At 40.4% G+C, this 18,461-nt stretch overlaps 1 protein-coding gene across 1 annotated transcript; it reads right to left on the bottom strand.

The window, feature by feature from the left end:
- Positions 1-10,567: 10,567 nt before the first annotated feature.
- On the bottom strand, positions 10,568-17,556 carry MSTN (myostatin). The gene is made up of 3 exons (XM_009810379.2): positions 17,183-17,556; positions 14,633-15,006; positions 10,568-12,252 (listed from the first exon to the last, which is right to left on the bottom strand). Exons 1-3 carry the CDS (start codon positions 17,553-17,555, stop codon positions 11,872-11,874), a joined length of 1,128 nt encoding a protein of 375 aa, XP_009808681.1. The 5' UTR covers position 17,556; the 3' UTR covers positions 10,568-11,871.
- Positions 17,557-18,461: the final 905 nt, after the last annotated feature.

The following is an 18,461-nucleotide window of genomic DNA, read 5'->3' as shown; positions in this document are numbered from 1 at the left end:
CCAGTGATTTATGCTGGCCAAGCATTATTGGAAAAGGTCAACTATTAAAAAAAAAAATTAAAAATCATTAAAGAACATAACTAGACTTAAAAAATTTCACTGGAAGAGTTTCAAAATTTTTTTTACAAAATATTCTTTACTGTCAGAAGCCCACGCAGCTCACGAAGTGGGGGGCTGTTGGAAGTCGCATGACATGGACAACAATGAATGGTGAGAGAAGACTTAAAAATTAACTGGAACAAAGGATGAAAATATTATTCCTCCTCCTGCCTGGTGAAGGAGTCTATACCATTCTCTCCTTGCCCCACGTGATATAGAATTACTTATTCCACATTAGGTAGTAGTACTTTAGTAGAATTAGCCCATAGCTTGAGAGTGCATTCATCCAGGAGAAAAGAAACACAGAAATTAGAAAGCTTCCCATATGTTTAAAAAAAAAAACCAAACACACACACAAAACAAACAACAACAAAAAACCACCACAAGAAACCAACAAAACCACAAAAAACCCAACCCACAAAAAAACCCGCCAGCAACACAACACAGTTAGGTAAAAGGGAAGGAGGACCAAAAGAACTTCGCGTTATGCAGCTGTACCTTTGTAGGACAGATTTGGTGTTAGGGATAACAAGACTCAGGCAGTTGTGGATGCTGGCACAGAAATATAGATGCTTGTGAGTGGCACCTATGTGTTAAATTTAACTATGCAAAATGTCTGTTTGGAATTTACTCTTTAAATGTTGTCAGGTTGTCAAGGTTTGGGTTGAAAAAGGTCTTTTCAGGGATGTCTTTTTGAAAATACTAATCCACTGTATTCCTCTCCTGTAATTTACAGTAGAGAGAGAATATTAATGCCAGGAGACTTTCAAAGATGCTGATCCATGAATGTCACCTTCTCAAGCCCCAGGGGAAAAGTTAGCAAGTTACTTAGTCTCCAAAAGATCATCCTGTTTGGGATAGGATTTGCCTGATTTTTAGAGAAACAATAATCTTAGGTGCAAGATGGAGATTGGTTATCTCATTAATTTCTTACACTTTTTTCACATGACCTTCTGGATATTATCTGTAGGATACTTGAAAACTTGTATTTTGTGTAGAATGTAAAACATGTTACGCGATTTAATACAAATTTAAAGCTAGATGTCTCAGTGCAGTAGGAGGACCAGTGGAACAGAGGCTTCTCAGATCCAGTAAACGCTTATTTTTCTGTCATCATTTCAGTAATAATCAAAACCATTGGCAATTCAAGGTGCCTGGTTCTGATTTCCATGTCAATGCCACACAACCTTGAGTTTTGCGAAAGTTTCACAAGCTTTTAGGAAAATAAGTTGATGAAGTTATGCTTTGGTTTGGGTTTTGATTTGGGTTTTGGTTGTGTTTTTTTCCCCCCTCTTTTGTTATGGTAAGTATTTGGCTATTCTGGAAGAAAATTTGGCCTTTATTTTTCCATAAAGCTGGCTGTAAGAGCCTGTGATTTGTGAAATATAAGGTCTGATAGTGGTAAAGGTTATAGAGGCAATACAGTGAAGTGCAAGAGGTGCTTTCACGGAATGACAACTGTCTGATTTGGCTTTCTGTTGTCATGTGGATGGATGTGCGTGGATGGATGGGAACTGTACTAGACATGAAAACTTGATGCTTTGGCTCAAGAAAGGGACAGAAGGTCATTCTTGAAATTATTCCCTTTGGGCTTATCTGTTTCTATTTCAATTTTTCAGCTTCGTGCTTGTTTCAATTTGTTTAGCACTCTTGAACAGGTAAAGCACGTAGAAAACACTACTTTGAGAGAAAAGGTTTTAAATCACTTCACTGATTTCAAACATCAGTTCTGCCTCCTTGAGTTTGCAGGAAAGAACCCAGAAATGTCCCAGCTAAAGAAACAGCTGTCAAAATATTGACTTGTTTTATTCTGTGGTTATTTTCTTTTCTGCTGTCTGCACTGATAGTAGTAACTCTTACCTAACAGAAACATCCCTTTTTGCAACCCAGATGGGACCCTCCCGGGTTGTGCAGAGGTTGTCCTCTGGGATCAGTGAGTTCTCCTGGGCTCCTTCACCTTCCAGGGCAGCTTTCCACCGTGATCCCACCTGCTAACTGCTGAAACAAGCCAGAAGCCCAGGGCTGTTGTCCTGTTATTTCACCTTCTCCTTTCCCTTGCCCTACTGTCTCATAGTCATGACAACAGAGCTACCCTCAGTCACCACATTCCTATCCAGGTGTGAGTAGCAGAGCCAGCAGAAGTTCTTTCTCGTGCAGCCCATCCAACATCCTCCAGAAATCTCTAGGATGCTGGTGCCCTGCTGCGTTGCCCTTCCAGCAGGTGCGGGGTGGATAAAGTCCGCATGTTAACCGGTGACCATGAAGTTTCATCTAGCGCTTTAAAGAAGGCTTGCTCGTTTCTTGATTAGATGGTCCATAACAGACACCCACCATGATGTCTCCCTTGTTGGAAGACATATCTTTGATGCCAATGGCTCTGCAAATGCTCGGAGAGTCCTAACTCCTCCTGCATGTTTCCCACTATATATGATGTTGTGTATGGACACTGGAGGTGGACCTGATGGTTTTGCAGCTTGCTCGGGGGCAGTACCACCCCTCCATCCGTGCGTACTTCCCCTATTCCCGCACTCATTAGGGGATTGGACTCCACCCCTCGAATAACCTAGTTAAAACTCTGCTCACTGGTTTGTGAGCGTGCTGGCAAAGATGCTCTTGACCACTTTGTCAGGTAGATCCCACCTCTCCCCATTAGTGCTTGCTTTTAAAGAGGGTCCTGTCAACACAGAAACCAAAGCTCTGCCTGCAACCGGCCATGCAGTCAGCTGCTGAGCCTCAGTAATAGCAAAGTAAGCATCTGCAGCACTCTTGTTGCTTCTCCCTGTGGGAAGAGAGCCTTATTCCACCTAGATACATACCTAGCCTCATACAAATGCAATTGTCTTTAACTGTTTAAATGAAACTCTAATACCTTTTTTTAATAAACCATGTACAAGTTGGTGTCACTTCTAGAACCGTGCAGAAACTAGGTAGGTCAAGTTATGTAGAGGGAAGTCAGGTCCTTGTCTGTACGTGGTGGCACATGTGGGAGTGAAGTTGGCTTTTGAGGCCTGGCTTCCTTGCTGCTAAAACACTAATGACGTTGTCTTGCCTTTGGTATGTGCCTTATACAACAGGGACAGTTTTGTCTCTCTGTGGAAGAGTGGAAAGAACAAGCTGTGAAGCTTGTGGAGAGGTGTTAGATCAGCCCAGGCTGATTCAACCTCACCAGCTCTAGCGAGAGAAGCTCAAGTGCTCGGTCCTGCTTGGCCGACTTGCGGGCATACATCCAACTTTTTGCTGCTGCATCTCAGCTATTGCTCTCGCACCCAGTAGATTATGCTTAGCTCAGATAAATCTATCTAGTCTGTAACTGCATATTCTACTTACAAGAAGCTTTAACTTTTTATTGTGAAAATACAGTATCGGGTACAGTTAGAAGAGCTCAATCTCAGCTGACACAGCATCACACCCTTCCTGTCACTGTCATGGGCAGGACTCAGTATGGGTAACTTACAAATTGCAGTATAAGCAAGCTGTGGGTGTACTGGAGACGACGGTGTTTGCTGTAAGCTGGTGGAGAAGGTGTTGCTAAATCTCTGAGTGAGATCCATGGCAACGCTGCCAAGGAACAATTGGCTTCAAAACCAGAATCGGGGTCCGTGGGAGCGGATCTGGAAGCGCTTCGTGAAGGCTGCATGGCCAAAACCGAGTAATCGCGTTTTGTTCTAACTAAGCTCCTTCTTAACAACAGTCGAGAAGAATTTGTGGAACCAATTTTTGGTTCTTTTTCAGCTAAAGATCTGAAGTTTAGCCATATCTAATCCAAACAACAGATTCTGAGGACTGTGTTGTGCCTTCTGTAGGCATAATTTGTTTTGAGATCCACTCAAAAATGGAAAAAAAGAGGACTGACTGTCATCTATGATTATGTGGTAGTAACAATTAATGCAATTCTAGTCAAATGGGATCTTGTACAATTGAGGTGGGAGATTTAAAGAAGTGGGCAGTCACGGACAGCCACAGATTTCTGAAGCGTTTTGTAAAGGCCAGGGGTCTTAACGCAAGTACACGGACAAAAGTAAGGTAAGAGGAGTATCACTGTCGCCAGAAGTAAAAGGTGCAGGTCTGTGTAGGATCTCTTACTCGACTGGTATCTTGCTGCCTAAAACTTGTGTTCTGAAATAAGAACCAGTAAAAAGTAATTCACTATTGCTCATTACATATGATGACAGAATATGTAAGAAAAAAGTCACCAATAAATATCTTGTTCACCAATGGTTAAGATGAAAAAATACTTCTTTTTTTTCCCCAGTGTTCCTAAGACTGCTATTTTTAAACATGAATAAGTAAATGAATCCCTTCAGAAGCTTTTAATGTGGATAAAGCACTAAAAATCTAGTGTTTTTTCTGAATACTTTTTTCCTTGGAATCTGAAAATTTATGTGCACTTTTTTAACTTTACTATGAATGTTTCCATGAACAAAGAGGGAGCTTTTAAAAAAAAAAAAAAAAGAGGGGAAAAAGAGAGTTTTAGTAGCAGATAAAATTTTTGACAAGCAAAGAAACCTAAGATGATAGTAAGCCCAAAGGCGACTGTTATTTTGTGGCAACTAGAGCCTGAGTCTAGACCTGAGCTGGTTGATAAGGAAAGTTGAGACAGTTGTGTGGGAGCAAGAAGGGTTACATGCTCTTAGAAATCAGAAGAGAAATCTTTGAGGATGCCTTAATAATGTTTCCAGTTTCAATAAGATACTCGAAAACTGAAGTAAAGACATTGGTACAAAGGAGTAGATTAATAGATGAGAAGGCCACAAGTTATACGTAAAAGCTAACGAATAAAAGGTGAGGCAAGTAGCCTGAGAATATTTCAGAGACAACACGGTGGCCTCAAAAGAGAGTATTTTGGGCAGCTGTATTTTCTGTCTCCCTAGGAAAATAGCATCACTCTAGAGGTGATGTTCTGCCTGAGTGGGTGCCAGGTAAGAACTCCCTCTGGAGAAAAAACAAACAAAACCAGACTAAATATGCTTGATTAGTTTGATTTATCGAGTTTTTTGGCAACTGTTGATACATAGCGTTGTGAGGACTCGAATCCATGAGATCTGACTGCAGGTCGGTGTACAACATTCTGATGCTGTGGCTACATGTTGTGATGTGACTTTAGAGGAAAGCTTCTGCATTAGGGAAAAGCCCAGTTTTACTCTGCTCTTAGAATAATTCCCGTCTAGAAGGAAAATAATGATGATAAAGTTATGCTGATGTTAATTGGCATAACCCATGCTTTTTGGTACCCCTGGGCATACAATGGTTGTTACTGGAATCCTATGGGATTTGTTGTTCCACGCTGCGATGGGTGAGCAGTGCAGCTGAACAGAAACCTCTGGCCAGCTGGTGAGGTGAAGCTTCAGCGTATTGTGGTAGGAGTCACCTATAACAGTGAAGGAACGGGCTTTTTCTTTTTTTCTTCCCCTGGACTAGCACCTAGGCTGTGCTATCCCACATGACAGCAGCATACAGTAGGCAGCTGAGCTCAGCCTGAAGGCATGTGTTTGACGTGCCTCCCGCTCCTCTGCTGCTGCGACCACCTGGCGCCGTGCGCGAGGCGAAGCTGCAACCTGATGCTATAATGCGTGACAGCCAGGTGTTCAGTTTTGCTGTTTCATATGTCAGCATTACCAAACTCGATGAATAACAATGTGAAAAATGACGAGGAAAATGCTAGCAGGGGAGCAGATTGCTGCTCGGCTAAAAGCAGAATAAACCTCTCCTTCAAAGATGCAGATGCTATAGCATAAAGTCTTTGCTCTGCGTGCTGTTGTGTATGATGCTTAAGAAAGAGCGTTATTTCAGAGTGCTTTATGGCAGTGAATTCGCAGTGCTATCTCCCTAATACTATTGCTTGTTTGGGAAGGTAATTGCTCCTTTCCGAGGTGAAAAACTAATGAGGGGGGAAAAAAATTGACTGTATTTCTGCAGAAAAAGTCCATGAATCAAATAATCTTAACTGCAAGCTATTAGTCAAGTCATCCGTAATTGTATTTTGGATTGCTGCATATTCAGATTATGATGCAACAGATTATGATTAAGTTAGAATTACTTTAACACATCTTTTAATCTTGGCAAAGAACAAGCCTTTTCCAGGCTTTTCAGTTTAAGCATTCTTATGGCAGAGGAAGTCAAAGTTTAGGCAAATGCCTCCAGTATCATCCTGGATTTGAGAAGATAAAATCTTTCTTACTGTCTTGGTTACATCGCGTCAAATCATTTAACTCCTTTAACTTTCAGGTTTTATGTTATGCTCAGTTCCTTGAAATATGTAGAAGCAGGCCATCCTTTGCACATGACTAGTTTACCATAAACATGTTACACTTCACAAACTGCCTTTTCTAAGTTTTGTGGAAGCTGTCTACCAAGTAATGCCTCTGTAATGCTTTCCAGGATGCTCTTCCTATACCATCATAATCTTTAAGGGCTCTTGTTAATTTTAATGGTGAAACATGGAACATAAGGTGCATTTCCTGCCAAAAATAGGCATTATTACGCTTTCCTGCCTAACCAGGTCTCACCCAAAGGTCATACAGCATTCATCAGGAGTAACAGAAAAGCTAGTGCTGAGCCAGGGCTTGTCCCTCTGCCTTTTCACAGGCAGGATTCATTCAAGCTGAATCCTTTCAGCTCTTGAAGAGGGATTGGCTTTGCTTTTATGGACTCAAGGTGGTATGATAAATCCAGTGGAAGAGCAACAGGTTTGAAATGAAACTTGGTTATTGACTTGTAAGTGAAAGACATTTCTATAGGGAGAAAAGGTAATAGCTTTTAGGGTCACTGGTTACTTTGGATGCATAATTAGATTTAGAGCGCAGATAGCCTCTAGGTTAAGAACTGATGCATCACAGGCTGACTCGTAGCCACTAAGCTATTTTATTTTCTCTGGAAAGTACTATTTTGAAAGCATGCTTAGTGTGAATTATGCCCACTTCTGAAGAAAAGGAACAGTCTTTCCTGTAGCCTCAGAAAGCCTTAGCAGCCCAGGCTGGTGAAAGATTTACACCCAAAATGCTGCAAAGCTCATTGCTGATCTTGACATCTCATCTACAGAGGGGTTCAAGGCTTGCTGTCGTCTATACTTCTGGAGTACCGAAAAACAGACAGTAGAATACCCACTCTAGTAGTTCTTCATACTTCAAGTTCACCCCGTTCAACCACCAAAGAGAATGATTCTGCTTAATTTATCAATACACCTGGTAATTAATTGCAGTAGTTTACTGTTGAATGAACGTTTGCACTTCTCCATTGCTTTTTCCCCCACAAGATTGCTTTAGAGATGCTGGCACTATCACTTACTTTGTGATTATTTAGAAATAGCCAAGAGTGAACAGAGCTGTACTTCTTTACTGTTCAAATGCAGAAGTTGGCCTGTAGCCCTAACGTCTTCCTTTGGATCTCATCAGGGCTTTTGTAAACTAAACAGGAGAGAGAATTGGCACTTCAGTGTTTCCAGAGCTTGTTAACATCTTATTTTTATGGATTCAAACATGCTACACATTGCATTTCAAGGGAGAGTTACGGTCTTACTGCTTGCAGGAGAAGATTGCATAAAGAACCAGATGCAGGTGCATTAGTAATTTACTGAGTGGTTCTTTGCCACGTGACTTGGTATTAAATCAATGTATAAATATCTATGTGTTGTAGATAACATTGTTGGGATGAAGCTAAAGTGCAAGCACACGGCTAACTTGGGTCAGTTAAAACAGATAACTAAGGTTCTTCATGACGTTTTTGCTGAATTACGTAGGTACAGTGTTGTTTTGAAATAAACTTGGCATGTAAAGCTTCTTGTTAGTGCCTTCCATAACCTACTATTTCCTAACTTTTTTGAATTATTAATCACTAAATTTATAAGCGGAGGTGGGATCATTTGGTTATTAAGTTTGTCTGTCCAGTACTTCACATTATAATACCCTGCTTTGTCTTGCTGTAACTTTAACAAAATGTAACTGCCTAGACTGAACTGTCCAAGCCTAGTCTCAGGCTGATTTCTTTTTTAAGACTTTTAGCCAAAAGAGCTCATCCACATCCAAGAATGAGTCAATTCAATAACCTCTGTGATTAAAAAAGAAACCACCCAAAAAAACCCCAAACACCAATGAACAACCACAAAAACCAAACCTAGACTCTACAGAATTGAGGAGAAGCTACCTAAAACTATGAATGGATTTGGCCTTTAGTTGTTCCTTTGAAATCTGCTCATATTTAGTACATCTGTGAAAAATTGTGGTTCACATACCCTTAGTGGTGATGACTTCTGTGTTGGCTGTTAAACTCTCCAAAGGCTCCATTTGAGCATATTGGAAGGTGCCCCCCGCCCCCCCCCCCAGCAAAGCACAGTGTTCAGCAGAAGCAGGATGCTTTGGATGCGGTTAACGGGCCGGAGGGCAATACTGCAGGGGGGTGCTCCCCCTGCGAAAGGGGCCGTGGGGCAGAGCGTGGAGTCTGCTGTGAGCTGGGGATGGAGCTGGGGTGGGATGGGAGATGCTGTGAAAAATGGGAGGGGAAGCGCTACTTCAACCAGGGTGTACTGGAACTGGGTAAGATGCGGGGGTAGAACAGCGCTGGCAAAGAGACTGGCGCGTGTTGGGAGGGGAGGAGCTGGGCGGCAGAGCCAAGAGGAAGAGCTGAAGCAAAATCAGGATGAGGGGCTGCCCCGTTGCAGGTGTGCACGTGCATCTTGGGGCGCTTGAACACTGCCTTGGAAAGCTGGATTCTACCTGTGTTGTTCCTATGGGGTGCTTAAGATGCCAGGCAAGGAAACGAGGCTGTTTGTTTCTCAGAAATTATCTCTTGTTGCATATTTCTGGCTTTCTGGGTACCCAGCTTAACGGTGAGATTTGAGTTCTTGACACATAAAGCACTCATGGATGCTGCTGAAGTCTCTGGGACCTGAGCCTTGGAAGTATAAGGATGTGCCCATAAGAACTAAATTAATTATTTACATCTCAAATTGATTGGCAATAAACACATTAATTACAAATCAGTCAGCAGCTAAAATCAACAGGATCAAAGCACAGTGCATGTGCCTTGAGTAGCCACTTGTATGTGAGGCCAACATTAAAAACATGGGAGCCAGGACTGCTCTACAACAATTCCAAGTTTGGCAAAATATGAAGGACATATACTGCCTAAAATTTTCATGGAATAAAACGTATCTGAATGTCAAGATGGAATGCTGGTTGGAGTAGATGCTTTTGGGAATTCGTATTGTTTCTTTTCTTGGTTTTAGTTTATTTTTGTTTTCACTGACACCAGCAAAAAAAATTCCATCGCTTGTGCACTGCATTTCTGCAGGGTGCAGTTATTACTAGGCAGCCAGTTATGTCACTTATATGGGGGTAACTATTCGCATTAGCTTTAGTTTAGCTATCGTGAGTGAAAACAATCGTGCAGGTGTTGTATCAGGACTTCGGTGCGGACTGGGAATATGTTCTGTTTGCTCTCAGCTCCAAAACGCGTGCTGCCACATCTCTGCAGCTGTTGCTATACGAACTGACTCAATTAAAGCTAGTGAAGGTCTAACTACACAGTATACAAACTAAGTCGATTTGAAGCCTCCGAACAGTCCATGAGGCTTTTGGTATGCCTCGCGCAGAGAGATACTATTGATAGCTCAAATGAGCAGGGACTATCTAGTGCCTGAATGTTGTGAGTTAAAAGTCAAAGGGCAAAACACTGGTCTCCCTTCAAGCCAGCAGAAGTTCTGCTGTTAACTTCAACGAACCTGGGACTTCTCCCTTAATTCTGTAACCTTGGGGTTTGGAGAAGAAGGAATTGCGTTGTGCAATTGACTTCTTGTGGCTTCACCGAGGCTTTGTATTCCAAGCGTTTTTAAATTATCTTTTATTTACTCAATGATTGTGTTTTGTGGGAAACTAAATTGAAAGCGTATTTAAGGGCCCCAGAGACCCGCTCTGATGAACTACATCGGGAGAAGCCTAACATCTGCTTGATGCTCGGACACAGCTTTAGCAGAAGTCCTAATAGTTCAAAAGAAATTGTAGAAAATCTGTGTGCTTTTAAGTTTCAAACCTCATGGCTCAAACTTTAAATTTTAATGTCCTTACATACAAATAAAAAAAGTAGAAAACTCAATACAAAATATTTACCACCTAGGCAGAAAATGTATAAAAGGAGAAGGGAAAGAAAATCAAGCATTTTTGCAATTTTAAGGTGGTTTTACACAAAGGAAACTGAATTCTGGAATATAACAAAAATGTGTATCATACTAACACGAAGGCGTTTTAACAGTGCCTGTTAAACAAATGCCTGTTTTATCAGTTGTATTTCACATGTGAAATGAAATGGACTTTATAGTAAATAGATTTTTTTTTTTTAATTTCAATTAACAATTTTTTATCATAAGGAAAATGTACAGAATTTGTGTGGAAATCTGTGTACTATGTTTACTCAAATAAGATAATACTTTGCTGCAAACTTTTAAATATAATAAAATGCATTTAATAGCAATCTTTTGTGGTATCATCATTATTTATGGACATAACATTCAAAGTATGGAAATTCAGTTGTGGATCAAAATGACCATAAAAACAGTAACTCAAAGAACCTTATAAACATGTCAACACCCATCATTTATCACAGATGGCTCATACCAATGTAAAAAACATATAAAATGTAGTATAATTCTCAACATATGGTTTACTTTGTTGCATTGTTCCTACATATTATTTGTGTTAAAATCCAGGAAATTATATTATGAAGAGAATATTGGGTTTTGTTTATTAAACTAAAGTACAGGTTAAAGTCATTCTTTTCTTGCAATGAACATATACCAACAGTGATTAAAAAATAAACATTTATTTACAAAATATTGATGCATACATATTACACAAGTCAGTTATATCAAAGTGGTTTTTTAAACAATATCTGTAGCAACCAACTGATTTGCATTGGTTTATCGTAGTGCAAACGGTAATGTTGCAAAGGCAGGTTATCTTGTGGGATTACGATTTGAATGTTAGACTTCTCTGCTGCCTTTTGTTTTACTACGTCTAGAAAACTATTCCCTTTCATTTCAAAAATACCTATTTGTTGCGAATGTTGAATAGTGTACCTGAGGATAGGGCAAATTCGTTGTTATTCTAAATTCTTTCACTTAGATAACTACCTCTCTGTTTACTCAGCCTGCTTACGTAGCACCATTGCCATTGATTACTAACATACTAATGAGAAGAAGGAATGGAAACACGCTAAATACACTATGCCATCCCTAAGTTCAGGATTTGTCCATTTATGTGGAATTTCATCTGATACATTTCACAATTCTGCACTATATATTCAAGTGTTTAAGGATGATTCTGGTGGTATTGTGTAGTGGTGTATATGTTACCAGTATATATTTTCCTGTAAATACAATACTAAGTGAAGCTGTGAAGAAATGGACTTAAAAGCCCGCTCCTTCCGTCCTCAGATGAGAAGGAACTTGCTTTTGATTTACCAACCTGTATTGAAACCTGCGTATAAGTTTGCGTCTGAATGACTGAATATTGATTCCCTCGCAATGTGAGAACTTCACGTGCTAAATCTGTTGATTTTGATTGTAGCTCAAAGCCAGCCGTTAGGTAACTATATTGTCCTTTAGTTCACGTTCTGTAGCTGGTGCTGCATTAAATCTGTACGATAGCCTATCATACAGCATGTAGGATGTCGGCAATGCCTATATACGTAACTTCACAGTTTCAAAGACTGGTGAGGGGGTATAACTTTTTTTTTTTTTTGGTAGCTTCCACAACTTAGGAAGTGGTGGATCTCACGACGATCTCATGAGCACCCGCAGCGGTCTACAACCATGGCCGGTATCTTGCCGTATATTATTTGTTCTTTCCCGTTGAAGTACAGCATGTTTATGGGGGACATCTTGGTGGGCGTGCAGCAAGGGCCTGCCGAACCTCTGGGGTTTGCTTGGTGTACCAGGTGAGTGTGCGGGTATTTTTGTAAAAACACAAATTCGCATTCTCCAGAGCAGTAATTGGCTTTGTATCTTTTGGGTGCGATAATCCAGTCCCATCCGAAAGCTTCAAAATCCACTGTCAGCGGGTAGCGACAACATCGGGATTCTGTCGAGTGCTCGTCGCAGTCGAGGCCAAAATCTCTGCGGGACCGTTTTGGTGTGTCTGTAACTCTGACCTCTAAAAATGGGTTCTGTGAGAAGAGGAGAAGGAAGCGGAAGCATTACTGAGGTTAAACCTAAGTTCAGTAAAAACATGCAAATGGATAATGTCTCAGACAGATGTGTCAAATTAACATCCTCAAATAATGTTTGCAAACAGCACTTTGCCCTCCTGCAAATCTCTGCTACGGTTGATCTCTGCTCAAGGATTATTCCTCTTTTTCATGCTGAGGACCAGCATTTTCCTGCTGTTTCTCTATAAAGAACTTGAATTTCTGAGTACCTCTTTCTGAAATCACCACCATCTCAGTGCTAGCATCGTTTCTGTTAACTGCTACAAGGTTTCAGAAATCTGGAGGATGATGGATTTTTACTTCTGATGTGGGTTTTGTGTGTTTGATTTAAACCCCATAGTAAGAGCTACTTTTTTTTTTTTTTTTTCTATGGAAGAACTCCCAAAAGGAAAGAAAGAACTCCAAAAACTTTTCAAGGATAGGACTGACTGGTGTTGGTCTCCCTTCTGTGAGTCCTTCTGAAATTCCCTCCATTAAAGTCATACTCAGTTCAGGTTTTCTGGATATCAAGGAAGGCTTCTTGTCCAGACCAAGGAGAAGAAAAATCACTCCATAATTGCTATCGTTCTTGAATGACTACAATGGCAGTAGAAACGAGTGTTTCACCTGCTGGTACAGGTTACTTATACTTCACAGCTTTCCCCTCTGCCAGAGGGCTGAATTTGCCATACTGAATTTGGAGGAGCAGCTAATATTTTGACCTCTGAAGGAGCCCTGTGGCCAGGAATGTACTTCTGGCAGATCTCTGAGCCACACGCTTTCTACCAAAGGTGTGTTTCCACAATCACCAACTGAGAACAGAAAGAAATTGCAACCTTCACAATCACGAGCTTGAAAAAGTTCCTGAAGTTTCTTCCCTTCCGTGCACTGATTTCAGCCCCACGTGTCGGTTTGGCATTGGCCAGGCTGTCCCATGAAGGAAGACCGTTCCTTAGGTGTAAATAACAGCCCAGCTAACTTTTTACGTGGATTTGTCCCTTCCAAGATACCCGCCTTTACAGCTGCAAGTTGTCCAGCTGCTGGAGATGCTCCTCCAGCAGCTAAGTGATATGGGAGGGGCTTGGTGAGAGGAGCATCCCTGTACTGGGAGCTGCCGGAGAGGAGCTGGAGGGAAGAGAAATTTCCTTTCCCGTTATCAGCCGTGCATCTAACCCTGCCCCGCTGCTGAATCGGTTTGTTTTTACAGATGATGATAACCACAGGTTATCCACATGTGTGAAAACACAGCGTTGGGTATTTGAATGGATGGAGGGGGTGAGGACGTGCCTTATCGTGATACCCAGCTGGCCTTTTCAAGTGTGGGAGATCCACATCTATACTGGATCAACAATTAAGATATCACAGCTTTTTTCCTTTTAAGTTCTTTTAATTGCATTATGCTGCTATGAAGTTAAACATTACATAGCTACATAAATACAGTTGGACTCAATGATCTTAAAGGTCTTTTCCAACCTAAAGGGTTCTATGATAAACAGATTAATCTACTGCATAGAAGTAAAAGTAAAATAATATTCTTTATACTTTATTCAAAATGGTTGTGATTGTTTCAGCTGTGATAACTTCACGAATTTTTATAGGTTGTAAAGGATTAGTGATTTGCAGAAACAAATAACAAGGAAATTGCTGTAGTTTAACTCATACACTTAACTCATACACAGATGTAATTTGTTCATCTATACTTACAAAAAGGAACCAGATAGTTTATTTTATGCTCTTTCTCATCATTATGACCCATTTATTTTATCAAGCAGAATTTCTCTGTTCAAACATTTCTAATAGGTGGAATGGTGCACTCTATCACATACTGAAAGGTACACAACATTATGAAGATCTGTTCTCACATTCATAAACATAGATAATTCTTGTTGTTGTTGATAGAAAAATATATGCATACAGAATAGGGAGAAACTCCCTCACAGTTTGAATGCAAAAACTTTCTCAGCTCTACCAGAGGCAGCTTTCCTACCAATGAAATAATCCAATGACTATTCTTTTTAGCTTTACTGCTTATTAAACAGTATTTGCTCTCAAATTTGAAAACAACATTACTTTTGATAGGACTATCCATCAATAATTACCAAAACATTTTCCAGTTAATGCCTCTCAACATCTTACTGAAGTACTGCAATTTGTCTCAATTTTTCGAAGAGGGAAACGGAGGCACAGGAATGCTATTGATTTTGACATGATCAGAGAGCAAAGAACGAAAGAATTGGCTGTACAGAACTTGTATCTTCCATTCCCTAAACAATGCTTCCACTTTATCCTTAAAACACAACTGAAATGCTTTCCAATAAAATGCAAGATATTTAAATGGGATTTTTCTAAATAAACTTACCAATCCATCTTCACCTGGTCCTGGGAAAGTTACAGCAAGATCGCGTCCATTCTCATCAAAAGCTTTTATTTCGATGCCTAAATTGGATTCAGGCTGTTTGAGCCAGTTTTGCAACACTGTCTTCACATCAATACTCTGCCAAATACCAGTGCCTGGGTTCATGTCAAGTTTCAAAGATCGAATTCCAGTATATCTTGTACCGTCTTTCATGGGTTTAATAAGTCTCAGGATCTGCACAAACACTGTTGTAGGTTTTTGGACTTGCCTCAAGTATATCCACAATTGTGCCTTTACTACTTTGTTATATTGTATTTTAGAGCTAAACTTAAAGAAGCAACATTTTGGTTTTCCCTCCATTTGTACAAGAAAATCAGCTATAAATGAATGGAAAGAACAGATTACTGAACAGGGAACAAAAAGAAATATGCATATATAAACCCGATTTATTTTTTTTCCAGACCGTGCAGGAAGTCTTACAATATGCTATAAACAGTATCATCAGTAACAAAGTGGATTTAACTTAATTAATTTCCTGCAGTTTATGCTCTACAGCAATTTTAATGGATGTCAACAAAATCCTTATGCTGTCACCTAAAAGTAACATCATGTGACAAGGAACCGAAGATTGTTTTGTAGACGGGCTAAAATGAGGTTTGGCTAACCATTTTCTAAATAACTCTAGTTGGTGCCTTGTGCTACGCAGGCTAGGCAGAGTGGAGGTGTGCTCGGCTGAAACTCGGAAACGATGGGCAATCACGAGAAGACGTGCGCTGTGGAGGACCTTTGCGGTCCTCGGCGTGCTCGGGGCTCCGACCAGTGGCACCAGTGCTGTGGGCTGACCTGTACAACTGCAAAAAAGCCTCTTTCCCACACAAAAACTACCTGGGGAGAGGGCACAGCTTATTCCACTTCACAGTGACTACTACCAACTCGCTTCTGCTAGTCGTCTCCTGAGGACCTTCCTAAAGCATGCAGAATAGCAACTTTGCATAAGCTGACTCAAAATGTACATGGTGATCCAGCTATTTCTAATTTACTAAATAGCCTCAGTGTGCTACACATTGCACAAACAGAGACAGCCATGGGCAAACTACACGAGCGCTTTAATTTCTTTTCTGAATGGAAAACAAATAATTAAGAGTATTAATCTAAGGATCATTTTGTTTTCATTTGAACAATATTATAGGAAAGTCACGTGCAGGGCAGCGTTCCTCCTTCCTGTAGCCTACGATGCAGCTGTCATACCTAGTCATGGCAATATCTTTCCATGCCAGGATAAAATGGGTAATACTAATCTTAAGTGGTGGAGGGCTTTGACATTCATAAATCTTACCACTTAAGATACCGGTCTCTTTAGTGCATTTAAAATAGCTCAAGGGCTTTTTATAAAAAGAAGGAAATCAACTCAGATCAATGAAGGACAATGACTCTTCTTCAGTCATTGTAATTATATAACAGTTTAATTAAAAATAGTTATAAAGCCTTGGACGTAATAGGCTGGAACAAAACTGCTGGCAGAGCTTAACTTTGTGATAAGGCTGCAGCAATATATTGCTATTAAGTACACATCTTATTAATCAAGAATAAGTTGAAAAATGTTACAGATAATGTTACTTTGCCATCGATGTGTACATTTTTAGCTGGCTAGAGCAGCTGATACTATGCTAGCATGTGTATTGTAACGATATCTGTAACTGTTCACATGCCTTATATGTCTTGTCATCTTTTTCCTTTTTGACATCATATTCATAAGTGTTATTTAAAAAACCAGCTGCCATAGCCAAATACTTTAGCTGATGAAGAACATAAGATACTATAGTATTAGCCATGCAAAAGATACTTGATAGGAGCCATAGCAGATGTTTAGCACTCAGAAGATAACTCAGAATCTGCTCATTCAGTAAATGCCTTCATTCTTCCTTGGCACGACTACTGGAGCTGATTGCTATAGCATGGACATTTTAACATTTAAATCTGTTACACACATATTTGCTTTAAAGATATAGTTTTAACTCGGAGGTGGGTGGTGCTAGTTTATGGGATCAGCAAAGAAGCAAGAATTTAACTCTATACTTGCACTTGCTATAACGTGTTGCAGTTAGGTAGGTCTAGTGCTCTAAGCTGTATTTCTGCTGATTTCTATTGCTCCTAAAAATACCGGCCAGTGAAACCTCCCTCAGAAAAATACAGTTATCTCGTTATCTGCACTCGTACTTTACGTTTGTGATAGGAAATGCCCTGAGTACAGCAGATAACGAAGTCAACTAAACTGCAGATCTCCCTTTGCTTTCTAAGGCAATGGGCAAATCCTAAGTGCTACAGGGCATAGACGTTATAAGGAGCCGAAAACCGAACAGTAAAACAAAGGATCGCAACACGGTCATCTGAACCTGGCTCAAATTCTTTAGAAATAACGCTCTCCTCCCTCCCTCTAGCAGACTCCAGCCAGCAGCCTGTTGGGAGAGCCCGAGGAGGAGTTGCGTGGCTCTACAGCAGGGAGACAACTCTCTCGGAGGAGCGGTGGGAGGCGAAAGCAGCAGGGTTACTTACACTCCGTAGGCATTGTGATAATCGTTTCGGTGGTGGCATGATAGTCATCGTCTTCCAAAGAGCCATCGCTACTGTCGTCTCTCTGGACGTCATACTGATCAATCAGTTCCTGTAGTGGAGGAGCTTTGGGTAAAAGTTGTTTAATAACATCCCTGCTAATGTTAGGAGCTTGTTCCAGACGCAGTTTGCTGAGGATTTGAATTTTTATGGCTTCTATTCTGGAAGATTTTGTATTCTGTCTCCACGTACAAGCATTGCACAGTCCGTCTTTTTCAGCGTTCTCTGTGGGCTGACTACTGTCATCAAGAGCCACCGGATCAACTGAAATCAGCATGAACAGGTAAATATAAACATAGATCACTAGCTTTTGCATGGTCTCACATTCAGTGCAGCTTTTTTCCTTTCCCCCTTTTTTTTTTTTTTCCCTTTCCCTTCCCCTTTCCCTTTTCCTTTTAGTACTAAACAGATCCGTGAAAGCGAATGCAATCTGAGAGACAGCTTGCCACACTGGTCTACCTTATATATTCCAAGGGGGCTTTTTATACTCCAACTTTGATTAGGCTCGTGTCGTCAAACCCGACGATTGGTTGCTGTCCCAACAATGAATCTGGCTGTCAGAGGGTAAAGCCCTGTCGATCACAAGTCACTAGACAGCATTTAGTTACAGCCAAGGGTGAACTGATTTATCTGGGCGCTTCGTAGAGGATATGTCTTCGCATACTGCAAGGATATATTTCCAAGCATTGTGGGCAGCAGTACTGAAAGACAGCACTGTCATTCTTAAATATATACCAACCGTGTACTTGTACTATGAATCAAGACAGACCTCTCTCTAAACTTGCTTTAGGCTTCTACCAGTTTTTTTGACTCGAAAGTTTGTGCTATTTAATAGAAAATCCCAGGGGATTACTGTTAGCAGGCAGGGAAAAAATACTTTAGAAATGCATTGCAAACAGTGCTAGTTTACGTTGTTCAACAATTAAAATATATTGAGCAGTTCATAATTCAGAAAACCTTAATGGGTTTTCCTGCTAGGTACTAGCTAAAGCAGTAATAAAGATTTTGTGCATATATGACTCTATGTAAATGCATATCTTATCTGTTTGTCCCTTTAGTATAGATCGAAATCAGCAGAACAAATCCTTTACTGAATTAACAGTCAATTATGAAAAATGAGTCTGTCTCTTCTTCCTACTATCACTAGGTCAGCAGAATCCTGGGCAGGAAATTAAATATTGAGAGATATTTAGTAGCAAAGGTATTTTTAAGGAATATTTTA

Source organism: Gavia stellata, chromosome 8 (genome assembly GCF_030936135.1).
Source record: "Gavia stellata isolate bGavSte3 chromosome 8, bGavSte3.hap2, whole genome shotgun sequence".
NCBI classification, from domain to species: Eukaryota; Metazoa; Chordata; class Aves; order Gaviiformes; family Gaviidae; genus Gavia; species Gavia stellata.
The sequence above is the reverse complement of the archived record's forward strand: the minus strand, read 5'-3'. Positions and strand labels throughout refer to the sequence as shown.

Excerpts from the sequence above, each read along its gene's own strand:
- MSTN (XM_009810379.2), bottom strand. The coding sequence starts at position 17,555 with ATGCAAAAGCTAGTGATCTATGTTTATATTTACCTGTTCATGCTGATT. Across the intron at positions 15,007-17,182 it reads TATCACAATGCCTACGGAGT|CTGATTTTCTTGTACAAATG; the intron begins GTAAGTAACCCT and ends ATTCATTTATAG. Across the intron at positions 12,253-14,632 it reads GACCAGGTGAAGATGGATTG|AACCCATTTTTAGAGGTCAG; the intron begins GTAAGTTTATTT and ends CTCTTCTCACAG.